This window comes from Acomys russatus, chromosome 17 (assembly GCF_903995435.1).
Source record: "Acomys russatus chromosome 17, mAcoRus1.1, whole genome shotgun sequence".
Lineage (NCBI taxonomy): Eukaryota > Metazoa > Chordata > Mammalia > Rodentia > Muridae > Acomys > Acomys russatus.
Window position 1 is genome coordinate 4,962,095 of NC_067153.1, and position 27,342 is coordinate 4,989,436.

General features: G+C 42.7%; 1 protein-coding gene across 1 annotated transcript; it reads right to left on the bottom strand.

The window, feature by feature from the left end:
• Positions 1 to 788: 788 nt before the first annotated feature.
• Rrm2b (ribonucleotide reductase regulatory TP53 inducible subunit M2B) lies at positions 789 to 22,632 on the bottom strand. The gene is made up of 8 exons (XM_051160510.1): positions 22,336 to 22,632; positions 14,824 to 14,940; positions 13,572 to 13,705; positions 13,030 to 13,124; positions 6,444 to 6,577; positions 3,482 to 3,586; positions 1,719 to 1,832; positions 789 to 963 (listed from the first exon to the last, which is right to left on the bottom strand). The coding sequence occupies exons 1-8, from the start codon at positions 22,630 to 22,632 to the stop codon at positions 811 to 813; spliced, it is 1,149 nt and encodes a 382-aa protein (XP_051016467.1). The 3' UTR covers positions 789 to 810.
• Positions 22,633 to 27,342: the final 4,710 nt, after the last annotated feature.

Consider the following 27,342-nt stretch of genomic DNA (forward strand, 5'->3'; position numbering starts at 1 on the left):
CCCTGAGGATAGCTCTCCATTTAACCATGGTAACCTGGATTCTGCTCCATACGCCTCCCACTCTAGGCAATTGAGAGCTGTATTTCTTTACTGCAGATTGAGGGGTTCAAAGAAGTTTATGGGACTTATGATCTCTCTATGGAAATCATTATGTTCTTCCTGCAAGCATTAAAACCACAACCTAACCCTGAGTCACAATCTCTTTAATAACAAGGCCACTAATCTTATCACTGATATTAATTAGTAGTCAAGGTAGTACAGGTGAAAGTATTGGTTTAGCACTTATTTTTGTATATTAACCCTTCTGTTTCCTCCATGAATTTGGGACATTATACAAATTTTACAGGTAAGTGCCCTGAAGTTTACAGTGATTAACTGACCTGCCAAGGTCACACCAAGGAGTAAGGGCAAACTGTCCACCTGACTCCTCAACCCCCACTCTTAATGCCATCTTAAGTGCCTATGACAAAAGGGGGGGGGACATTTAGGACAAACTCTCTCTGTATAAGTAAATCGAAGTGCATTTAGAGAAAATCACATTTTTAGAATTTAATTTTAGATTTCCTTCTATTCAAACTCTCTTTCCTTTAAAAGAGATACTCAACGCTTCAAAAAGACAGGAAAATAGATCGCTGTTTACCAATGGTAGCTTCCTATCTGTTTTGTTTGTTTTTGCTGTTGTTTTGTTTTGAGACAGACCTCAATAGCCCTGACTGTCCTCAAACTCACAAAAATCCACCTGCCTCAGCCTCCCTTGAGTGCTGGCTTCTATGTTGTTTTGTTTTGTTTTGTTTTTTAATGAGGAGGGCTTCAAAAATCTGCATCCAGAGTGAAGACATTATCTGTGGTTTCCGCCATGACTGCAAATCGCTGATACTCAGAAACTCGTTTCTCAAAGAAATTTGTTTTCCCCTCTAATGAAATGTTTTCCATAAAATCAAAGGGATTTTCTGCCTGAAAAACCTGGAAACAAAAGAAATGTCATTAGACATTCTGAAAATCCAAATTAAACCTCATAACAAGGACAAAAATAGTAACATTCCCAATTTCATCTACAGTTTCAAAGGATTTTTGCAAAACCATTTTTTTTCTTACAAAACAAGTCTCTGTCCTACATATTTGTCTGCTTGTTAGAGATGGGCCCCCAGGCTGGCCACAAACTTGCAATGCTCCTGGCCTTAGAAATGTTAGAATTACGGACAAACATCTCACATCCAACCTGTCACTGGTATTTCAAACGTGGACTAGTGTGTTACAAATGCAGTAAAATACACTGCAGAGAGCTTCCTGCCTACAGCGTCTTCCTGCTGGTGCGGTGGCTTGAGTGGCAATGGGCCCCGAAGCTCACGTATCTGACCGTTTAGTCCCAAGCTGGTGAGCTGTTTAGGAAGGGTTAGGAAGTATGTCGTTGTTGAGGGGACTGTGTCACTGAGGGGGTGCTTTTTGAGGTGTCAAAAGCCCAGCCCAGGCCCCTTGCTCTCTCTCTCCCAGCCTCCGGTCTATGGATCAGGACAGAGCTCGCAGACCCGGCTCTGGAACCACGCTTGACTGCCTTGCATTGTGCTCCCTTCCATACGGCCAGTGACGCACCCTCTGAACTATAAGCAAGCCCCCCGTTAAGTGTTTCTTTCTTAAGTTGCCTTGGTCATGGCGTCTCTTCACAGTAATGGAACAAGTAATTAAGACTAGTAGTGACACATTTTAAATTTTTTATTTACCTTTGAGAATCCAAGTTCTCCAAGCAATCTGTCAGCTACAAACTCGATATACTGTTTCATCAGGACACAGTTCATTCCAATGAGGCCAACAGGCAAGGCTTCCGTCAAGAACTCCTAGAATGCAAACATCATCAGAATAAGGCACAGAAAGACAACAACGAATAATGTGCACTTCACCAATATGAAGTGTTATGGTTGGAATTTGAAGAGCTCTACACACTAATGTGTTTGAACACTTGGTCTCGTCTTGGTGCCACTGTGTAGGAAGGTCATGGAACCTTCCAGAGCTGAGACTTGGCTGGCAGAACTAGGTCACTGGGCCTGAGCTCTGAGGACCCTCTTCCTGTCAACTCTACCTTCTGGTCTGCCAAGATCTAGACAAGCTGTGCTTTAAGCTCCTTGCTAGGACACCCTGCGCCTTCTGAGCTGTGAGACAAAACAAGCCCTCCTTCTCTTAAACTTCTCACAGCGGAGTGACCACCACACCCAGCTTAGTGTGACTCACAGCACAGACACTCACTTTGCTCAGGGAAAGCATGCCAGGATGAATTTAGCACGACAAATGATGCTCATCTGCTGACAGATGTTTGGTCTATTACTAACCATATGATTTCACATTCTCAGGGGCCCAAAATTAAGTAGAAAACAGCAAATTACTGGAGCCTTTAGAATAGTGTACATAGGAGCTCATTCCTAGATCTCAACCCAGAAAGGGAGATGTTTATCCTGAAGTGTCCAGACAGGTCTTCTTTGAAGACCAGCGAGAGCCATGGGAAGCGTGACCATGAAAGCAGCCAAGAGAGACATCAATGACAGAGCGTGTGAGAATAGGCAGACATGGGCTAGAAGGCTGGGAGACACACTGAAATTCAATTGTATGAAAGAAAGTGAGTAGTAAAGTGTTAACAGAAGAAAAATAAAAGCACATGTACATATATATGTGTGTGTGTGTGTGTGTATACAATAAATAAAATGTTATTGAATGATACTTAAAAGATAAATTAAATATAATTTGTTTAAATTATATATTTATATACTTATATAAACTATTCAAATTAATTAATTTTGAATAAATTAAAATAAAAATATAGCCTTGAAATAAACCATGCATAGAAAACTCTGGTGTATAATGAAGACTGATTTTTAGCCAAATTATTAAGTTATTGTAAAGTTATGTTGGTGTTTTGTCACAATAGAAAGGTTACTAAGTTAACTGTCAGACTGGACTATACAAGTTTTCTGATGTTGACCTACAAATGACAACTTAATAGTCAAATGCGTCTGGGCACAGTGGCACAGTGTCAGGAGGATCAGGTGGACGACTGCGTTAGCCCAGGCGTTCAAGGCTAGCCCACACAGAATCATTTGGCACCATTTCAAACACATTTTTAAAACAAAAATCCAGGGACTGGAGAGAGTGGAAAGCACTGGCTGCTTGTTTAGAGGCCCAGGTGTGACTCCCAGCACTCACATGGTACCATATGACCATCTGCAACTCTACTTCCAGGGGCTCTGATGCCCTTTTCTGCCTTCCACGGGCAGCAGAAATGCATGTGGAACACAGATATATATATATATATATATATATATGTGTGTGTATATATATATATATATATATATATATATATAAATATACACATGCAGGAAAAACATCCATGGACATAAAGTAAAATAAAAATGAAGCAAAAAAAAAAAACAAAAAAAAACAAAACCAAAACCAAAACCAGACTAGAATGCAGTCACGTGACACGGGGCATACTTACTTGCTCAATGTTAACAGCGTCGACAATGATTCCCCTGACCCTCTCTTCTGAAGGCCTGTTTACCAAGTACTGAAACATCAAGCAGGCAAAGTCACAGTGAAGTCCCTAAGGCAGAGACAAGGGCTCTCGTCAGGGAACGACCAGCTACTTGCACACAAATGTGCACTGTATGAAGGAAGAACAGGGAACTTCCTGGAGATGAAAGGACACCAAGCCAGGAACCTCGATCCTTTAAATACACCGAAAACTAATTCCATAACTTATAATCAAAACTCTCAATGATAGGAAATCTTAGCTTATTAACATTAAAACACTAATTTACAAACAAACCAAAAAAAATTCTAAGAAAAACACTTTGGAAAAGAAAATAAAGTAAGAAGAGACCACATGAAAACTGATTTTTAAATGTCAAAAATTTAAAAATGATAGAAAATAAGTAATTAGCTATGATGATAAATCTTGGTTGCTAACTCAATGGGACTGAGAATTACCATAGGAACCAAGCTCTGAGCACGCCTGTGGTTTTCCATTCCACAGGCTGGGGTCCGGGACCAAACACAAAGCAGAGTTTGACCTATGGCCAAACAAGCCCTTCCTTCCCTAAGTAGTTTCTTCCGGTATTTTATCACTGCAATGGGAAAAGCAGATAAAAGAGTCGCATTTGGAGAACAAATGAAACTCACTCAGATTCCAAAAAGACACAGTTTACAGCCAAGTAACAGCTCAGGATAAAAGTGGGCTTGGATTGCTGGGTGTGGTTGCACACGCCTTTAATTCCAGCACCCAGGAGGCAGAGGCAGGCGCATCGCTATGAGTTCCAGGCCAGCCGGGTCTCCAAAGTGATTCTAGGACAGCCAAGGCTACACAGAGAAACCCTGTCTCGAAAAACCAAAAAAAAAAAAAAAAGAAAAGTGGATTTGGTGCAAATTGAAAAGTAGGCTGTACACCAGCAGAAGCCATTGCAAATGCCTCAAGTACTGTGAATGCTGCAAAACCTTACATCGCTATAGAGCAAAGCAATCAGGGTTCAGGGCAAGCCTGGTCCACATAGTGAGTTTTAAGCCAGCCAGGTTTACACAGTGAGATCTTGTCTCAAAAAGAAAAAAGCTAAAACAACAATTGAGGAAGCAAATTTCTAATTAGAATCAAATAAATGATACATTTAGTCATCAGAATAATATATCCCAGCCAGATGTGGTGGCACACGCCTGTAATCCCACTGCTCAGGGAGGCAGAGCCAGGTGGATCTGTGAGTTTGAGGCCAGCCTGGTCTACAAAGTAAGTCCAGGACAGCCAAGGCTACACAGAGAAACCCTGTCATGAGAAACAAACAAACAAAAAGACTGTTACAGCCCTACCAAACTATTTTGAAACAACGCTTAATGTAGACAAAAAAGGGCTCACAATATTTGCCAGCTGGGAAAAGAATTGTGTGGTGCCTCATGCCTGTAACCTCAACACTCAAGAGGTAGAGGCAGGAAAATGTCCAATACAAGGTTAGCCTGGGCTACATGGTGAGAGCCTGTCTCAAACAAACAAAACGATAGAAAACTATGGTGTATACATGCAGGGGTCGGGGCTGGAGAAAGAGATTTAAGTGTAGAGAAGTCTATCAAGAAACAGAATAAAACAGTTAACCTCATTACCTGTGAGTTCACCGACCTTTGCTAATGTCTTTCTAGTAAGCATGCATGGCATTTTGGTCTAAGTTCTTAGACAGCTAAAGACATCAAGCAGAAGAGAGTGGTTACAAGAAGCACTTGCGCACTTAAGCTTGCCCTTCCCCAGGCTGCAGCGCGAGCTCAGGGGTAAGGCGTACTTGCTCTTGGAAAGGACTGGGTTTGGCTCCCAGCACCCACACAGTGGCTCACAACCACCAACAACCCCAGTTCTAGGGGCTCCAACACTCTTTTCTGAAGTCCAAGGGCACCAGGCATACAGGCGGTACACATACACACACGTAGGCAAAACATCCACATAAAATAAATAAATTTTTAAAAATTTAAATATGTAAAGACGTTTCACATCTACTGCTTCCACAAGTTCTGATAACTGGTTAGAGTTTATAGTTGAAGAAACGAGGTTCAGAGAAGCAGCTTGAGACGGTTGCTGAAGGAGGAGGAAGCTGAGAAGCCCAGGCTAGTGCGGACAACAAACGTGAGCTGGCTGGCTAGCGTGGACTCCACACCGAGACATGCTAACCAGCCTAGAGCCTAACAAAGCAGGAGATACGTGCATGCTGTGAGCTGCTCAGAAGAGGCAGGCTTAGGCTTAAAAGGACGGATGCATAGAAGCAGGGATCACTTTCCTCTCAGAGCACCAGGAATGACCCCTTGCCTCTTTTGGAAAAGTCATCAACAGGTTAAAAAGTAAACAAATAAATCTGGGAGGAAAAATGAAAAGGGATTGCAGGCAGAAGAAGACAGGCTGGATGTTGGAAAAAAAAAAAAGAAAGAAAGAAAGAAAAAGAAAAAGAAAAGAAGAAAGGCGCAACTTCAAGTGGCTCCCAGGACCTCAGGGCTGTGACACTGGCCAGACAGGAAGATAAAACTGAGCAGCACGCTTGGGCGACGAGAGTGAGCCTTGATTTCTGAGATGCCAGGAAAAATCACCTAGAATGCACTGAACACAGCTTCAGAACTCAGAACTGTCTGGAATACAGGTAAAGTGTGAGGAGCTGCGGGCTCTTAGACGGTGGCTGATTCAGTGAGAACAAACAGAATCAGCCAGGAAGTCACAAGGCAGAAATCCACAAGTCCAGTCATATGGGAAGGTAAGCAGAAACCAGGGAAGGTGTAGGAGGAGTGGAAAGAAACAGCATCATCTTGCAGGCCAAGGAAGGAGTGAGTTTCTACCGCCTTTTCATTCCAGAACACTCTATCGATACATGCATTGTCTCTGGAGGGAAGAAAACTATGTGAGCACATTTAACCCAAATACACGCGGAAGAACACTTCCTTACTTCATCCCTGCTGATCAGTTCATTTGAAAAAGTGAGTCCAGGCATGAGGCCTCGCTTCTTTAGCCAGAATATGGCAGCAAATGATCCGGAGAAGAAAATCCCTTCGACAGCAGCAAAGGCCACCACTCGTTCCCCTAGGAGACAAAACAGTTCCATGTTCCAACTAGACACCTCAGATGTTTGCAAGTTTACAAATATATGGGGCTGTTTACAACATTAAACCAAGAAACAAAACAGACAAGTTAATGCTGTCTTCAAAGCAGCGGCTTTTCATCCCTGCCTGCTACAGTGGAGAGACTGCCTATTTCAAACCCTGGGACAAACATGGACTCCAGTAGATGCTGTTATCTACACAGAAGGGGAGGGGCAGGAGGGGAGGGGAGGGGAGGGGAGGGGAGGGGGGGAGGGAGGGAGGGGGAGAGAGAGAGAGACAGAGAGACAGAGAGAGAGACAGAGAGAGGAGTGACTTGCCTGCCGAGAGGCATGTGTGTGGACTCACTCTGTGAACGCACGGGGACGGGAAGTGGAAGATAAACTTTACGACATCTGTCTTCCACTACTGGGAAGAGTGGCTGCTAAGGTTTACAGTTTTGTTAGCAATCTGTTATCACTAAAAGACTTGCTGTAAACAGTTAAAAAACATTGTTATCCTTGTAGAATACTTTTAAAAACCAGCTTGAAGGCAATGAATTCCCCTATAGGATGTTCTGTTAAAGACAGAAGAGAGAATTTAAAGGCTTACTTGCTGTTAAGCAAGAATTCAGTAGAACTCACTCCTAAATGTCTTTAGTGGTATCACTCCTGTGACAGAGTCCAGAATTTTTTAGATTATGACACACACACATACACACAAAATAACAACAAATTGAAATTTAAATTTTATTCTATAGAAATGTATAATTTTTATGTTAAAACCCAGAGTTTCTAATCTTTAGAACAAGTACTTAGATTCCAAACAGCAAGACAACTGTGTCTGTCTGACGGAGTCAGGCCTGCTCTTGTTCTTTCCTTGTTTACCTCACACCAAACAGATCAGCCACAGCAAAGAGAAGGGAATTCAAGCTGTGTAGTAATAGCTTCCAACAAGAGAAGAAATTCTAGTTTATCTCTATAGATGCCATTTAAAAAGCTGCATTGGTAATCAATACGAGAGGCTTCATCCAGCACCTGATGGAAACAGTGCTTGGGAAATCTTGTGGAAGGGAGGGACTGTAGGAGCCAGAAGGGTCAAGGACGCCACAAGAACACGGCCCACAGAACCAACTAAGCAGGGCTCACAGGGCCTCACAGAGACTGAACTGTGTCAGGAGCTGTTTGTCAAGGCTCTCTGTCCATACACATTGCTCCTGTGCTCTCTGCTGCAGCCTAAGAGTCACACAGATTGCTGAGGCCGTGATTAAGCAAGATGTTCTGCCAAGTGCACACTCAAGGTCTTCAGACTATCAGGAAAAGTACACTGTGGCCTCAAGGCTAAAAGTCAACTGGGATTACAGCACGTTTCCCATGAGAGTGTCCACATTATCTCCTGAGAGTGAGCTTCTGCTTTGTTTTCCCATGCCTGAGGTGTGTATAAATTAAACTGGTGAGTAAGGCTGAGGTGGCCTGTGGTACTGACTGCAGGCCCTCTCGATTCTATCCCGTGTTTCGACTATTTCTTGCCTCAGTTTCTTATTTCTGTTCTTTTATTTCTCAATCCTCACTCCCTGGTCTAGGACCTGTTCGATACTGTCCAGAGCAGGCTCTGGCAAGGGAGTCTGCATGGGTCTGACCTAGCCCCTCCGCATGTACACTATGGTTGTGTCGCATGGTCTCTGTGGGACTCCTGACAGTGGGAGTGGGGCTGCCTCTCACTCCGCTGCCTGCTTTTGTGACCCTTTTCCTCCTACTGGGACGCCTCGTCCAGCTTTAATAAGAGGGGAAGTGCCTAGTCTTATTAAATCTTGTTATCCCATGTTTATATGCATGGAAGCCTGCCTTTTTCTGAAGGGAAATGGAGGAGTAGATTTGGGAAAGAGGGGAGGGGTGGACTGGGAAGAGAAGAGGGAAGGGAAACTGGGTTTAAGATGTAATATAAGAGAGAAGAATAAAAAAAAAGCTGCTTTGGAAAAAACTGAAGAAATATAAATTAAAGAAGTGCTGATTGAGTACTGTCAAAGGAATTATAGAAAACTTTAATATGAATATAATAAATATTACAATATAAAAATAACCATTTTAATTATTTCATTCTTAAATATTAGTTTATGATACTTTTATCTTGAACTAATTATATTACAGATAATAACTGACATTTTAAATTATTAAAGTAATTACAAGTGGACAATCCCCTATAGGAAAACTGGACTAAAATGAAGCTGGCATGCTATAACTGAGAGGAACGTTACTTTAAGCACTCTGCGCACGCCTGTGAGCACTGAAGGACGGGGACCACAACACATAGCTGCAGAAGACTATTTTTGAAGAGAATTAAAAGATTTTAAGAAAGATTTGGGAAAATAGCATGAGGATCAGAGTTTTAATGCCCAGCATCCATGTGAAAAGCCAGTAGTGGCAGACACACAAATAATCCTAACACTAGGGAAATGGATACAGAAGATTCCTGAAGAGACTTGCCCAGCTCCAGGTGCAGTGAAAGACCATGTCTTCAGTGGCACAGCCACTAGCTAAGGTGCCCATGGCCCTGCAAACACATGCTCCTTACGTTTCTGTAAACAATCCTAGTCAATCTCACTGGGGGGTCTCTCTCTCTCTCTCTCTCTTCTCTCTCTCTCTCTCTCTCTCCCTCTCTCTCTCTCTCTCTCTCTCTCTCACACACACACACACACACACACACACACACACACACACACACACATATACACACGATGTGTAGACATGAAAAGTAAAAAGGGGCTAATTGAGGCTAGGAGGGTATTAGCAGGAATTGGACGGGGACAAGAGAGGTTAACAGGGGTATGTGTGTGAATATGGTCAAACAAATTATATACATGTATGTAGATGTTATAATGAAACCTATTATTATCCACAATTAACAATTAATTAACAATTGCTATGCTAATTTAAAACGAACAGGAGTTGCTCATGAGGCCTATGTTAATAGCTGAAATGCTATTGTCAGCTGATGACACTGGGGGAGGTGCAATTTTTTTTCTTGGGCGTTTGGCTGCTGGTAAGTTGCCCATGCACTGTGGATGGGTTCCCACACACACACATGTGCAAAGCACTAACTGGACTTGGTGGATCATAAAAAAATAAGAAGACATGAGGGCAGGAAGGGAACACGCTGAAGGAGACAGTATGTTTCCATAAGAAAACAGATAGCTGGAAAGTTTTAGCTTTATGGGAACCAAATTTCCTTGCAGCATAATATTTAAACTTTAGAACAAAGAGACATTTTAAAGGGTTGTTTTTAAATTTTCCTTTAGCTAAAAATAATAGACTATAGGAATTTAGATGCAAGGAAAGACCAGCTGCTCTCCTGGGTCCCACTTGGCGTACAAAGGTTGGGCAGAGTCCTGGCAGATAAGAGAGCTTCCCCTGAAGGTACTGAGGTGCAGGTGGCCCCTTAGAACTGCATTTCCTCGGCCAGCTAAAGGTGCCAAGAGCCGCCCTGTTAAGGGAGCTCACTGGACATGTGGGCTGTCTAGGAGGTAATCTGGTGTTTGCAAGGTCTTATACCATGATGTACCCTCAAACTTCTTCCAGCCTCTGACATGCTGTCAGGAGCCATTGATTTGGGAAAGTCCAGGAGGCATGAGAGGTCTCTGGAGGTGATCCGGTATTTGCAAGGTCTGTATTGTGATGTACCCCAGAACTGCCTCCAACCTCTGACTACCCTGTCAATTGTGCTTTGCTGCATCTCTCTAAAACTTGGCATTAGAGCCGGGCATGGTGGTGCATGCTTTTAATCCCAGCACCCAGGGAAGCAGAGGCAGGTGAATCACTGTGAGTCTAAAGCCAGCTTGGTCTACAAAGTGAGTCCAGGATAGCCAGGACTACATTCATGGCCAGCCCGGTCTACAAAGCAAGTCCAGGACAGCCAAGATTACACAGAGAAACCCTGTCTCATATAACCAAAAGTAAATACCTCTGGCATTGCTGTGAATTGTTATTTTCTGATTACTGACCAGCTCTGATTGAGCAAACTTCCTAGAGGATCTTATTGAAGATGTACTTTTTATTATCCAGATGAATTAATCCCTGATTATGGAATTCCTGATTTGGCTCAAATAGTTTTAAAAGTTAAAGTTAGTTTATGGCTGCAATAAATACCTTTGTGGACCTCCAGATGCCTCACTAGGATAGCCTACCAGCAGATTTGTGGCTTCAGATAAGCTTCCACTGCAGATGGCACCACAAATCCTGGTATTCAGCATAAATATAGGCAAATTTGTTTAAACTCCATGTGAACCTATGTGGAATGAAGTTACCTAGAGATGTCTGAATTTACTCTGTTTCTTAGAATGAAAGACAGACAAAATTATTGTCCTGAGCATATAATGAACTAAGAGAAAGCTGGACAATGTATAGTCAGGTCCATCCTAATTGATAAGTTGTGTACTCATGTAACTTTCAGACCCTATTAACCTTAGACCCTGCCAACCTTCATCATTCTGAACTCACCATGAACTTATGTAATGGATACATAGATAAGAAATGTTTAAGCTTTAAAACATGTAACCTGTTGTATTTTAGAATACATCTGTTTTGTGATTAATTGGACTCTTTTGACTGTGAGGTAATTCCCTTTTCTCAGAAGTATAAGTATGGTCTACAATAAATGAGGTGAGGAGAAAATTGAGCAACTTAACTTCAGTTGAAGATGCCTGGCTTCATCCACCTTTTCTCCTGATCCTCTTCTTTTGAATGCATGTGTGTGAGTGGTTTATTTTCTATCTCTCTCTTACTTATTATTTCTCTGCAGATCCACAAATAAGTTAGCAGACTCAGGGCCATCATCCGTCTACGGCTAATAAGCCTAAGTTTACACCAACTTATTGGAGATCTCCGCAAAGAGGCCTGTCTATCTACAGATGAAAGAGCCCCCTTTTATGAACCCCCCCCTACAGTTTCTAGCCAGAAGCCGCTTTTACAGCCTCAGCCATAGGAAAGTTGTGGTCAGTTGAAGTTCTCCTCAGCCGCAGTACAGCCAGTCCCTAGAGAAGCAACTTTAGGCTCTTTTTCCCCTTCCTTTTTCTTCTTTCAATCCTGACTGGTTGCCTGAGCCATCAGCTCTGGCCACCCAAGAGATAAAGTGAACTGGAAGGGCATCCACATCCAACATCAGAGAAACTACCCTGGACCCTCTGCAGACCACTAGCCGGGCATTAACATAAAGGAAAAGAAGATACGCCACACAGCAAATACCACCCCACACTGCTGACTTTTAGTTCCACTACCTGAAAAGGAGAGCTACCAATTGCATGATGCACTTTTCACTCTCCCTACACAGGTCACTGACCACCCTCTCCACTCCTCCACCACAGTAGAACACCATATTTGTTCCTCTGAGTTGCTTTCTCAGAACACTAAAAAGGATCTGCTGTGAGGTAAAGCAACAGGGAGACTCTAACTGCAGCCATGGCTGTAGGGTGGCTACTAGCTTCTTCTTGTTTTAAGCTGGTCTTCATTGGGTAGTATCAGTTAATACATGCCTCAAACAAAGTAGGAGTCAAAGACAGACACAACACTCAAGGTTGTCTCTGATCTCCACACATGTGCCATAACATATGCACACTCACACCTACATGCATGAGCATGCACACACAGAGAGGGGGATCGAGAGGGAGACGGAGAGGGAAGGGGAGAAGGAGGAAAGAGAGGAAGAAGGAGAGACTGAAAAAAAAAGTCAGGACCTATGGGATGGCCTAACAGGTAAAAAAGCTTGCTTGCCCTGAAAGCCTGATGGCCTGCCTTTGATCCCTAATAACCATAGTAGAAGGAGAAACCACCTTCTGAAAGTTTCCGACCTCGTCACATGAACTATGGCACACGCATGCCTCTGCCCCACACACATACAGAAAAATTAATAACGTAAAAAAGTGTAAGGCTCGGCTGAATGACACATGCTTGCCGCAGCACCCAGAGGGCTGAGCAGGAGCACAGCGGCCATCCTGAGCTGCACACATGGTGAGACGCTGCTTCAAAGCAAAGAGCGGGCGGCTCAACTTACCCAGTAGTGTGTCTGCATTTCCCGTGCCAGCGAACACCAAGTTACTCCTGCAAACTGCCTCTTGTCCTAGTTGACTGAAAGAATCCTGCATCTTTTTAGAAGCTAGATCTTTGTTTCCTAAAAATTGTTACGACTTGGCTTGCTTGAAGCCCCAGCGTTCTTTAAAGCTGGCACACACTGTAGGCTACTATAGCGCTCCCTGTTGGAGTCTTGACGTTACGTGTCAGTATGCATGCTGAGATCTTACCTTTTCAAGTGCTAACATATTAAATACAACAAGTAACAGCTTTACTTAGCACCAGCTTCTAACTAATCATTGCAAATAGTGATTCCAGCACACTGGAATCCTGTATTCCACTCTGATGCAACGTGGTCCCCCAGGCTAATGATGACACGCGAGTTAATACTACGTACCAAAAGTAGACTTTCTGTCTGCTATCCAGCGCAGAGCCCAGTCTGCTTTTTTCTTTACATATGGCATTGTTTCAATTGCATTAAATAAAAATTCCCTATAAAAACAAAAAATCGTGGAAAATTATCCGTTTGTTTTTATTAATTGACTGAATAATCAGAAACAATAACTTCTACTCTTATAGTACACTACTAAATAAAGATTTTCTATATTTTTGTATGTTCATAATCATGAATATAGAAATAAAAGTAAAACTCAGGTTAGTGACTTTGATATAAGCTGATACAAAAATCAATGAAATACAAGCACTCAATTTATTAAAGCAATGTACTAGTAAGGCTTTACGTAAAGATGCTATGAATTATCTGAAGACTAACTGGCTCAATGCTAGTCTATTATTCTAACACATTATTGAGCAATAGAAAAATACACTCATGAACTTCCATATGCAAATAATCTCTAACATTGTAGTTTTGGAATAAATTTTGCTCTTAGTGTGAGCAAAAGGCTAAACCTTCCTAAGTAAGAACCCCCGCAGTAATACCTTTGCTTTGGATCTCTGATGTAAGTGTCTATTAGTAAACTGTACATCTCTGAGTGAACGTTCTCGATGAGAATTTGAAAGCCATAAAAGCAGCGAGCCTCTGGAACCTGCACCTCCTGGCTAAACCGCTCCACCTAAGATAAGAAAGCAAGGGAACCGGAAAGGGCAGGTGAGCGGGCTCTCACAGGACACCAGTCATACCCACAGCTACAGCATGGACCTCAGAGTCCTCACTCAACAACCGTCTGTCTTTCCAGCACCCAGGAAGCTGCTCAGGAGGATACTGACTTCAAGACCAACCTGGGAAACACAACAAGACCCTGCCTCAGAACGTAAAAAGTCCTGAGTGAGAAGGCCACACAGGGAGGTGCTTGCTGCGAGTTCTAACCGAGGGAGATCAGCACAGACCCCAGCTGGCCACTGAGAGCACACTCTCTAGTAAGTTTGTTAGCTGAGGGAAAAAGTGGGGTTTATGAATTCTGTGCAGTTTTTGGATTTTGTTGTCACATCGCTGAGGAAAGGCAGGCCCTCTGTAGAGTCACACTGGAGCGTCTCAGTCCCACAATGTAGCTTTAACTGGGATAATTTATGCATGGCTTCACAATATATTGGTAGTCACTTGACAGTTAACTATCTTTTCCTCCAAAACTTCATGAGAAAAATATGCTCAAAAGATAAATTTTGGTGTCCGGGGAGAAGGCTTTGTTGGTAAGAATGCTGCGTTAGTGCGAGGACCGACATTTGGATTTCCTAGTATTTATATTAAAATCTGGGCATGTTAGCTGGGCACTGTGGCACAGGCCTGTAATCCCAACACTCCAGGAGGCAGAGGCAGGTGAATCTGTGCATTTGAGGCCAGCCTGGTGTGCAAAGTGAGTCCAGGACAGCCAGGGCTACACAGGGAAACCCTGTCTTGAAAAACTAAAAACAAAAACAAAAACAAAAAAAAAAACTGGGCATGTGTCTGTGAGCCTGTAACCTCATGCTGGGGTACCAGAGGCAGGAGGTGATGAGCTCCAAATCCAACAAAGAGACTTTCTCTCAAGAGACTAGGTAGAGAGCGACAAAGAAGACAGCCGATGACGTCCTCTGGCCCACCTGCACACATACCTCGGATACTTTTAAGCAGAAGTTAAGCTTCATCTAGTACATTACTGAGGCGTCTTTCCTCCCACAGACAGGATCTATGGTGATCTTACTGACATTGTCATTCAAGCACAAAACAGGAACAGCAGGAGAATAAAGCTCTTACCAAGTTTTCATTCACAATTCCATCACTGGCTGCAAAAAACGCTAAGATGTGGGAGATGAAATACTTCTCCTCTGCTTTAAGCTTGCTCCAGTGAGGGAGGTCCTTCGATAAATCAACCTAGAATAAAGACACTCCAGTTGGTTTTCACTTAAGAGTTTAGAAAGCTTTCACTCTAAAGGCAAGAGCTATGACACTGCCAGTAATATGTTAGAATGAAAAAAAAAAAAATTACAAACCACAGTCTCCAGGTGATGGCGGCGGCGGCAGTGGTGACAGCCGAGCATGGCTTTTAAGCCAGCACTTGGGAGGCAGAGGCAGGTGGATCTCTGAATTTGAGGCCAGCCTGGTCTATAGAAGGAGTTCCAGGACAGCCAGGGCTACACAGAGAAGCCTTGTCTTAAAAACAAAAACAAATCACAGTAGTTAAGGTAAACATTATGTTTATAATGATGTATTGTATTATCCTCAGAACATTTGCCTAATTAGTAGATTACAATTGTTCTTGCCACAGGGAAGGAAACGGATAAGTATGTGAGACAGTATATATATATATATTTTTTTTTAAATAAGAGACAATTTATACACACATGCATGTGTGTGTTTCTGTATGTGTGTGTGCATACTTTACAACACCATGATTTATACTTTAAACATATCTAGTAAAATTTATTTAAAAGAAAACAAAACAGCCGAGTGGTGGTGGTGCACGCCTTTAATCCCAGTTACCAGGAGGCAGAGGCAGGCGGATCTCTGTGAGTTTGAGGCCAGCCTGGTCTACAAAGTGAGTCCAAGACAGCCAGGGCTGTTACACAGAAAAACCTTGTCTCAAAAAACCCAAAAACAAACAAACAGAAAACTAAATAATCCTAGCATGTTCAAGGAAGTGGGAAGAGGGAGGGAAGGAGGGAGGGAGGGAAGAAGGGAAGGGTGTTTGTGAAGGAACCTGCTTTTTTGGCTAATTTAGTTGGCTGGGGTACACTTTTAAAATATTAAAATTAATAAAGCCAGTGGCAGAGCACCGAGTGAAGGAATGAACAAAAAGAAAAGAGAAAGTAAGTCCTGGTCAAACAGATAAAGGAGATGAGCCAGACTCAGCAGCCACTTGGTTTATGCAGCAGTTGCTGTGGTGCTGACATGTGACCCAGCACCTGCTGACTAATCACAGCTTCTCCACTGCTGTCAGCTACTCAGTTACTGCGAAGTCATCACGCCAGCAAGAAAGATAGCAGCCTGGCTTTAAAGCAGTTTATAGATATGGCTTCCTCTAGAATAGAAATTCTTTGAAATGTTCGCTAGGATTACTCGTTGGCACTCAGAGAGCGACGCACCTTAAGAAGTGGCAAATGCGAACTTCTCAAGGGGTCCTTAACTGCACCTTGCTGCACCTCACCCGGCTCTTGCTGCTGTAAGAGGTCACCACTGACCAGGCCTAAAACCAAACATTTACATCTCAAAGTTCTGGAAGCTGTAAGTCCAGCATCAGGGCATGTGCTGGGTAACTTTAGGTCCACTTGACACAAGACAGTCATTTGAAAGACGGAACCTTAGCTGGAGTGACACAGACCACAGGGGCCTGTCTTTGTGAAGCTTTGGAGGGAAGTTTGAGAGCCCCTTGACAGACTGCTGGGCTGTTCAATATTTTGAATTAAGAGTCTGTGTTTCCCCATCAGCTGGAGTTAAGAGTCAGCTGTGGTTAACAAGAGACCAGCATCACTGAGGGAAAACCTTTGTGTTACTGGCACAAGTCATACTGGTTAGCTGAAGCTATGAAATCAACAGCGACTAAGAAGAGACTAGCATCAGAGGGTCCCAAGTCTAGAAATGCTTCCTCAGCATCAACACCCAGAGCTTGTGGCCTTGCTGGGACCAAAGCTGCATCTCATGCTGGCTGCCAAACTTGGGCAGCATGAAAGTCACCCAGGTGGCCCTGGCTTTGAGGCATGAAGGTGTCCTGAAGCTGAACCTTGGCACTGTGTGGCGGGGCTAGAGTCCCTCCAAAGGCCGGGCAGTGCCAACTAAGGTGCAGCCCCAGGCTGGATGGGTCTGGAAAGGAAAATGAGCCTGACACTACGTGGCAGGGTTGGAGTCTCTGAAGACAGCCCAGAAAAGGCACAGCCCAGGCACAGCAGCAAGTCCAGTGTTTTGGAGACACCAGTCCATGGGAAGGCTACCAAGGACGGCAGAAGCTGAGGAGCAGAGCTAGCCTGAGGCTAGGAGACGTGTGTGTGTGTGTGTGTGTGTGTGTGTGTGTGTGTGTGTGTGTGTGTGTGTGTGTGTGTGTGTGTGTGTGTGTGTGTGTGTCAGTCAGCGGGTAGAACACACGTGTAGCCTGATCCAGCATTTGCACTGCTGGACTTGGGTTTTCCTGAGACTTGGCAGTGACTGTGGCCTTGGTCTCCTTGGTCTTCCCTTGTGCGGTGAGCAAGTTTTACCGTCTCACCTCTCCCCCTTTTTTTAACAAGAGGCCCTTAATTGTAAAAAAAAAAAAAAAGATCTCAAAGTTTTAGAGAAACTTTGGACTTTCAGAGAAATTTGAATACTTTAGAGAAGCTATCTATGGGTATTTTATAGACTTTGGATATTTTAAAGAGGTTTGAACTTTTAGAGATTCGATATTTCAAGTGGCTGAACTTTTAAAGGGTTTGAATTATAAAGATATGGGATTTTTAAAAAAGATTTATTTATTATTATTTATACAGTGTTCTGCCTGCATATACACCTGAAGGCCAGAAGAGGGCATCAGATCACATTATAGATGGTTTTGAGCCACCATGTGGTTGCTGGGAATTGAACTCAGGACCTCTGGAAGAGCAGTCAGTGCCTTTAAACTCTGAGCCATCTCTCCAGCCCGACTATGGGACTTTTAAAAGTCGTTATGTTTTATATTGTAATATTGTTATTAATGTGAAATCTTGAGGAAGAACAACAACAACAACAAAAACAAACCAATGGTTTAATGGTGCTGAGTTTGTGTGTTAAGTTAACAAAGGGTCAACTGTACTGGTTAGTTTAATGTCAACTTAATGTATGTCTCTCACTCTCACCCCCATACACCCAGACTGGCCTGTGGGCAAGCCTGTGAAGTGTTTTCTCAACAGGGCACTGATGTTGGAGGATCAGCTCACTAGGGATGGTGTTACCAGCAGGCTAGTGGTCATAGGTGTATAAGAAAGCAGACTGAGAAAGCATACAGAGCAAGCCAGTTCCTGCCTCCAGGTTCCTGCTTGCAGTGCCTACCCTGGCTTTGCTGGACGATGAGCTACAAGCTGACATAAGCCCTTTCGTCCCTAAGTTGCTTTTGGTCATGGTGTTTTATCACAGCAATAGAAACCTTATCTAAGACAGAATAAGGAAAGCAGCATATTTGAATTTCTTTTTAATTTGCATGGATATTTTGTGTGCATGTGTGTTTGTGTACTGTGTGCATGCTGGGTACCCACAGAGACCATAAGAGAATGCTTGCTAGATTCCATCAAACTGGATTTACAGATAATTTTGAACGACCATGTGTGTCCTGGGAATCAAAGTTAAGTCCTCTGGCAGTGTAAGTAGCCAGTGCTCTTAACTCCTAAGCCATCTCTCCAGCCCCCACGGTGGAGTTTTGGAAAAGGGTATCTTTCCTGGTTTATAGATGGGCACCTCCTTCCCATACGCTCAGAGAGAATGCTCTCTTCTCAGAGGCTTTTGTTGTTGTTTTTTGTTTTGTTTGGTTATTGGGTATTTTGAGACCAGGTGTAGCTCTAGCTGTCCTAGTACTAACTTTGTAGACAAGGCTGGCTTTGAACTCACAGAGATCTGCCTGGCTCTGCCTCCTGAGTGCTGGGATTATAGGCGTGTGCCACTACAGCTGGCTCATATTTCTTTTTATAAAGGCATTGATCCCATTCATAAGATCTCTCCCCTCATTACCGAACACCTCCATTGCCCCACCTCCACACACCATCACCTTGGTGATCAATGACTCAACTTAAACATTTGCGGAAGACAAAGCAGTGCATCGCTCTTAGCGCTATTTTGTCTTATAAAAATCTCTAGGTATGTTTAATAACAATGTGACAAATATTCAAAAGATATAACTGTCCTTTGCAAATTCTGATGGTTTGCTCTTCTCTTTATTATTCTAACAAAATCTCCATCTCCTTGACCTTTCTGAAAGAAAAACACTAATATTCTAACCTTTAAATTATTATGTCCTTTCCTAAAACTCTTTTCCTGCTACGCTTTGTTTGCGGAGCACTCAGTACATGCCAGCCATGAGGCTAAGCTCTAGAGATGCCACAGGATGAGGAGAGATTCCTGATATTAAGTTTAACACTGTCATATGTCTAGACTTAGATATTAAACTTGCCTCTTTAAGCCCTGAGCTTTAAGACGCTCTGTAACGTTCATGCACACCGTTATATAATAATGTTATATTCCCTTCTAGAATCTTAAGATTTCCTGCCTCGTTTCATCTCATACGAGCTCATCCTCAATTTCATCATCTAAATATTGATTCCAGACTTGCTTTTTAGATCCCCACTGTTCCCCAGAGGCCCATGTGTTAATGTAAAGGCCTGGTTGCTACTCTGTGGTACTGTTACTATAGAACTTGATTTTCTTAGGTTTTTTTGGTCATAGAAACAGAAAATTGACTATCAGAATTGCCTGACTGACTTCTAAAAAAAAATCTCAAGCCTATAGTTTTTCTTCTGAGTCAGGGCCTAATATTTGGAAATTAAATTCATCCATTCATTTAAAAACTAGAATATGAAGTTAATTAAATTGTTTTTTACATAATTTGTTTAATATGTGAGACTAAAAATATCTCTGACTTCCTTTCAAAACATGTATCTGAATCTTCCTACAAAACCCATATCAACTTGTACGTTTTATCTTTTTAATTAGTATTTCTTGGTCATAAGATATTTACTACAGTTTCAAAAAGAAGTAATTAATTTCCAATGAAGTTTTCAGAAATATCCAAATATCACAGGTACCTTTTTAAAACATGACAAACAAAAAGACTAGCTGTGTGTGCGCCTTGTTCTCTGAACCATATCGAACAAAGGCTTTCTAAAAACCACAGACGACACGGAAAGCCAGGTGTGCAGCCACCTCGACCTATTATAAAAACAGAGTAGTGGTTTCAGTTGGGTGTTTGCTCTATATGTCAACTACAATATATAAGAATGTTGACAATATACAAAGGTAGGTAAACATCTGAAAATAGTGTAAAAGAAATGTAAGAGATTAGTATCTTCTTAAGTTCTAGATTATAATTTCCCCCTCTCTGTATGAAGCCAGAGGTACAGTTCTTTAGTGTTTATCAAGTGTCAGAAACAGTTGTAACTATTTCCTTGGTCCTCATATGGGTTACACATTATTAGCCAGATTTAGTGGTGAGGATGTGGGCAGAGATCAGAGCTAATTCCACAGACAGCAAGTGGCAGAGCAGGGTTTGCACTGAGGTGGCCTGGCCTCAGACCCTGCACTCTTCACAGGGTGTTTTTCCATAGATACATTTGGTCTCTTTCCAAAACCATTTATTTTTTACTTATTTATTAATTGTGTGTGTGTGTGTGTGTGTGTGTGTGTGTGTGTGTGTGTGTGAGAGAGAGAGAGAGAGAGAGGTGTGAGGTGAGAGAAAGATCGTGTGTGCCACAACACATGAGTAGAGATCAGAGTTAGTCCACTTCTTCCACTCCAGGAATCAAACTCAGGCCCTCAGGCTTGTTCAAAAATGCCTTGGTCCAATGAGTCATCTTGCTTGCTGAGATTTGGTTTCCTGGCCGACAGGCATATAGACCCAACGATATTTATTCATGTAGATACATCACCCAGAGACAGAGATGATCATGGGTACATATACGGAGCAGGAGTGTTATGTGGCTATCCTAAACAACATGAAACAGCTGAATAAAGACAATATTTGTGTGCTTAAACTACATAGCAACCATCTGCATGACTAATTTGCTCTTATCAAACCAGCAAGTATTATCCAACTTGTGTGCTCAACTCCTTTGATGGTGGGAAAAGTTGCGTTTCCAGTAAGTAATCAATGGCTGCCCGGCTGGGGCAGGTGTGCTGCAGCTGAAGGCAGAACCAAACTGTGAATTCAGCTGCAGGGCTCAAAGTTGAGTGCCCTGCAGAGACCTGTAAACTGTTCACATGACTGCACCTTTGTCCAATCAACCCACCTCTCAAACTAGTGCAGGTCCTTAAGGATTTTACCCTTTTGTAGGTTTTTGTTGTTGCTGTTTTCTTTTGTTGTTCTGAAGTCAGTGCTTCCCTCTGTAGCCCTGGCTGTCCTGGACCTCACTAATGTAGACCAGGCTGGCCTCAGCCTCAGGGATTTGCCTGCCTCTGCCTCCCGAGTGCGGGGATCAAAGGTGTGCGCCACCACGCCCGGCTCTCACCCTTCATTTTTTTTAAACTATAGCTGCAATTTTGATTATTCTACTGGCCAGACGTATGAACTGGTGTGTTAGGACTGGCAAGACGGTTCAGCAGGTAAAGGTGTTTGCTGCCAAAGGCTCAGCCTGGTGACGTCAGCTCAATTACACGCACGCACGCACGCACGCACGCACGCACGCACGCACGCACGCCTAAGTAAACAAACAAACAAACAAAAATCCAAAACTGGTCTTATTTAGTCAGAGCAAACTAACAATCAATTTAGAAATAAAAAATGTGGGCTGGCTGTAGAGAGAGCTCATTGATTAAGAGCATTCACTGCTGTTACACAGGAGCCCAGTCCAGTTCCCAACACACACACACACAGCTCACATCCACCTGTAAGTCCAGTTTCCAACACACACACACAGCTCACATCCACCTGTAAGTCCAGTAGTTCCCTGGGATCCAACAATCTCTGCTGGCCTCTAAGGGCACCAGGCACACACGTGGTACACACACATACATGCAGGCAAACAGTCATACACAGAATAAAAATAAATAACACTTAAACAGAAAAAGGTCCACAATATATTAGAAGTAAAAGCAAGAGGATGGTGACTGTTGATTTATAGAAAGACCTTGTGTCAGAAACAAAAACAGAAATCTATCAAAATGAGATGTCATCTCCTTGTACCAAGAAACTCATTTACAGGTCTTAATCTAATTACATTCAATCTGAGTTGACTGGTAATTAGTTATAGTTATCATTAATGAGAACTAATAGTCTATGTTAATTCTGAAATATCTATTAAATGTTTCTCGTAAGTAAAACTATTTCAATATTCTGTAAGGCAGGACATGACTGCTGGAGCAGGCGACGGAAGTGACCACCCCAGGACATGACTGCTGGAGCAGGCAACAGAAGTGACCACCCCAGGACATGGCTGCTGGAGCAGGCGACAGAAGTGACCACCCCAGGACATGGCTGCTGGAGCAGGCGACAGAAGTGACCACCCCAGGACATGGCTGCTGGAGCAGGCGACAGAAGTGACCACCCCAGGACATGACTGCTGGAGCAGGCGACGGAAGTGACCACCCCAGGACATGGCTGCTGGAGCAGGCGGCGCCACATACCTCTTCAGCTGTCCAGAAAGACGCCTGCGCTTGTTTATACATTCTCCAGATGTCAGGGTACTGGATGGGAAAGATGACGAACCGGCGGGGGCTCTTCCTTAGGAGCGGCTCTTCCTCTGACCGCACCGCAGTTTCGCTTGGATCTGAAGACTCCTGCTTTAAAAACAAGGTACAAGCATTTTTTTTTAAACATGGAAATTTCTGACTCTCATCTGGAGAAAGCTGGGAAGGTAGCACACGCTGGGAAAGCAGCATGATGTGCAATCCTTTCAGTCCCTGGCTGCTGAGGAACTGCATGGCGAGTTCCCTGATTATAAAGTTGCTTCGTCTCTCTAAGCCTCACTTCCTGCAGCTTCAAAATAATACTCATCTAATAAGATTGTCGTGATTATCAAAAATCTATAAGCGGCGCCAGGTGCACAATAGGCTCTAAAATTATTGTGGTCATTACTATTCTAAGTATAAGGTACAAAGTTAAAGCAGTAAGTTTTAACAGTGGGAACATTTCCAAGTTTGTGAGCAAAATGTCCCTTCAGTGCCACTCTGGCTATGAGCCACTCTTACAGGCTACATTTTTAGTGTTATTTTCTAATCTTGGCTGAAATACTGTAACCCTTACCTGAGAACTCCTCACCAACACTGTAGCTCTTTATCCATAGCAACACTCCCATATACGGCTGTTATTTACATTTCAGATTATTTTTTGTAGTACAAAACTGTCTTCACTTGTATGGACACACTAGCATCCTTGCTCTCAGGTTAGCAGCTGTGACACTCCTATCAAAGGACTGCTGCAAAAAGCTACCAATGTATTTTTCATGCTTTCAAGTGCTGTGTTCTTTTAAAATTATTTCGTTATTATTGATTATTAGATTGCTTCTGATTAGCATTTTGAAAATTGTTCCTACATTTGTGGAATGATTATAGTGGAGTTTTGGTCAGTCCTGATCACTCCTGGAAATGCACTTGAACTCATTATTAGAGATTAGCTACAGACGACGTCTCAGTTAGCCATACTGGCACATGCCTGTGATCTCAACACTCAGGAGTTGGTAGAGGCAGGAAGATTGCTAGTTCAAGGCCAGCCTGGTCTACAGCAAGACTCTGAGGAGAGAGGGAGAGACATTATAAATATATTAGCTAGAACTGAGGCCAAACAGAAAGGGCAGAGGCTGGAGCAAACATGTACGCGCATGTGTATGTATGTGTGTGTGTGTGTGTGTGTGTGTGTGTGTGTATGTATGTATGTGTCTGTGTGTGTGCGCGCGCGCGCGCGCGCTTGTGCGTGTGTATTAGGAGACCAGATGTCACTATCAGGCGTCTTCCCCTAGTGCTCTCACGAACCCTGACTCCCTGACTGGCTGGCTGGCCAGCCTAATGACCTCCCAGTGCTGGGGCTGTAGACACAGATCACTGCCAGGCTTTTAGATGGTGCTGGGAATCTGAACTCCGGTCCTCATATGTACCCAGCAGCACCTCACCAATGTGTAGCCTGGATAGCTCTTTTAATTTTTCTAGGAATAAAGTTATTGCATTTTAGCACTACTCTGCATTTTTCCTATGCAATATATTATATTACCAAGGTGCCGTACCCATTCAGGACTAGGCATCTCTACTATTACTCCATTTGTTAGACAGGGCATTCTGAACACTGGGAACGAAAACACACATAGTAACCCTTTGGCACCGAGCTAAAAACAACTGTCCAGAACTTGTGAGCCCTTTGAAGACCAGTACCTTTAAACAGGACGCAAGTTACACCTGTAGACGTTTTCTCCTGCTCTACCCTGATAAAAATGTAACATAACAATACCGGCACAGTAGTACTCATGAATGTCGATAACATTAACTCTTGAAGGATTAAAAGAAGCTACATTAACAAGTATTACTAAATATTTTGTCATGTGAAGAGGGTTAACTAACATAAACCTTTGAACTGGGCCAGAGTCGACATATTTCATAATGCATAATTTAATGCAATGTGAGGAGGTTCAGGTCAGGCTCTCCAGGGCACACTCAGGAGACGTGTGGTAAGAATCCATGCTTTAGAACTACAGTCCTCAACCTTCCCCGTGCCTTTAATATACTTCCTCATGTCATGGTAGTTCCCCATAAAACTATTTTCACTGTTTCTTCATAAGTTTAACTTTGCTACTGTTAAAAACTGCAATGTAAACATCTGTGTATTGCGATCATCTTGGGCAACCCTGTCGAGGCGTTGCTCAACCCACATGCATTTCACACGGTGGATGAAACAACAGCACTGATTAGCAGCAAGTTGATTAGAGAATTTCTAATGCCAGGTTATTAAGCCAGCGTTTGGGAGGCCGTGGCTGGTGGCTCTGGGTTCCAGGCCAGCCAAGGACACACAGAGAAACTGTCTTGAAAAAGGAAAGGAAGAAGGGGGGTGGGGAGGGAGAGCTAATCACAAAGAAAATGTTGGCTAAGCCAGACATAAGTCTTCACTTTCCATTTAATTTGAATTCAAAACAAGTCTGCAAAGTCTCATCATTTGTTTGAATGACTCTATAAATAATTTTATAAATAGAAACAAAATTAGTCTACTAGACAAGAATGGATTTATCAATTGGTATTACACTTATGATTTTATCTGAACAATTGGCTCAGGTACTAAGGGCCTTGAATATAAATATAAATTTTGCCATAGACATTTTCCTAACTTCTCTTAAACAATGATTGGCTACTTGAAAAAAATGAGTCATCATTTTATGGAAAAGAGACAAACTAACTTTTGGATTCTAAAATATTACTCCTTAGCTAAATTTTATCTGATGTTAGGTTGGGTAGGTCTTTTGGAATACTAAGTGGAAATTAAGAAATTGATTTTTAAAAACTTTGGAACGGGGTGGGGGTGGGGGGCTGGAGAGATGGCTCAGAGACTAAGAGCACTGTCTGCTCTTCCAAAGGGCCTGAGTTCAATTCCCAGCAACCACGTGGTGGCTCACAACTATACAAAATGAAATCTGGTGCCCGCTTCTGGAGTGCAGGTGTATACTGTATACATAATAAATAAATAAATAAATAAATCTTTTAAAACAAAAAATTTTGGAGTGGACCATGTAGTTTCTGAATGGAAATTTTGGAAGCTATTGAAGCTTTTTAATCACACAAGAAACATTATCGGATCTGTGTTTTATGAGAACTTGTCACAATGAGGAAGGATTTGAAAATAGGAAGAAAAAAATTTAAATTAGTGCATTCCCCATTTCTTGTCTTTATTGTCTTCTGACTTCTATATATGCACAGTGAGATATATGTACCCACTCAAACGCACACATATTTCCTCCTCCCCATACATACATATACACACACACAAATAATAAGTTTAAAAAATAAAACAAATAGTTCTTGATAAAAAATTTTTTACAAGAAATAACAGCACATAGGAAGTGCTCAATATGTGGAGAACAGCTGATAATCAGACCAAAACCCGCCCATTTCCAAACTAGTTTAACAAAGCCTGAATCAACTGGTCCTACCAGTCCAAGCACCACTAACAAATAGCTGTTTATACAATGTATCTACTGTTGAGAGAAAGCTACCTAGTCTAAGTTACTCCATAATGTAGTTTTTTTAAAAGTAGCATTTAAGGATGTGCCCAAAGAGATTCCATTTTACAGGCAGCTTTTGACTCTGCTTTAAGGAGAGAGGACAGAGGATGACTGTGCTCCTCAGTGGACAAGTAAACATCACCGGCTGTCCTGCACCACCCATGCGGTACAGACTGACAAATGACTTATTCCTGGTAGTAGAGAGTTCCTCCCTATACATTTGTCAGGTGACTTGAAGCTGTAGGGGCACACGAGAGTACTAAGATCTTACTAGGAAACCCCGGTGCAAGAATTATCACACAGAACAGACTGAAGGAGTGTAAATCTCTCATGTGAACTTCATAAACTGTCATGGTAATGGCCCTGAAAACTCTTGACTGTGTCTGGAGCTTCCCATCAGCTTGGTCCCCTTCTACTGACATGGCCTACTTGGCTGCCCTCCACCCATCCATCCATCACCCATCTGGACCAGAAGCTGCTAATTCGTGTTCTAACCCTTTCTGTCCTCCTTGCCTCTGTAGCCATCTACGTCTTCACTTGCAGCCGTGACTCTCCTGCAGCCAGATCTCTACACCGGTTCCTTTAATATGGTTGATTCTGAGTTCACTATTTTACCAATGCACACTCTCTCAGGCCACCTCTGAAACCTCTGGAGCTCTGCCATAGTTGCTTTCACTTCTATTCATCTGGAAGCTGCACATACAGCGAAATATTTGCTGTGCAACATGTAACTATGATCAAAACAAAAAAACCGACTTTTTACCTCCGCTAGATTACAATTTGTCTGGCAAATTGCTGCCACTGGAACTGCGGTACCTTGTGAATGTATTATGACTCAGTCAAGTCTGACACTGTGAAAAGACATGAACATGTTCATCTGTGTTCCTGGCATAGCTCACCCACAACAATCTACAAAGTCCAAATTGTCCTTAAAAATGATAACGAATTCAGGGTCAAGATTTCTATTAGGTAGTTGAAAATAATAGCACCACGGCACAGGAATGACTACTAACTGCCAAGGGGACGGACTGCCTAGAGAGAGCCGGACGATAACTGAGGACACAGCCTTGGTGGATGTTAAAGAGCGCCAGCGGTTAGAGCTTCCGCTTGGGAAGAGTGCTTGCCCACCATGTGCCAAGTCCAGTGTGAGGTCAGGTCATCTTCAGCTACCTAGTAAGTCTGAAAAGCAGCCTGGAATATGTGAGGTCCAGACAAAAAAAAAAAAAAAAAAGAAAAGAAAGAAAAAGAAAAAGAAAGAAAGAAAAAAGAAAGATAAGACAAATGGGCGAGGAAGAGAATGCTAACGTGTGCAGAGCAGACTGAAGGGAAGCCAAGGAGAGACAGACTGAAATGACGCAGACAAACAACAAAGAAAAGCAGAAGTGATCTGATTGGGCAAAAGCCTCAATGGGGGGGATCCAGACTCAGCACGCCC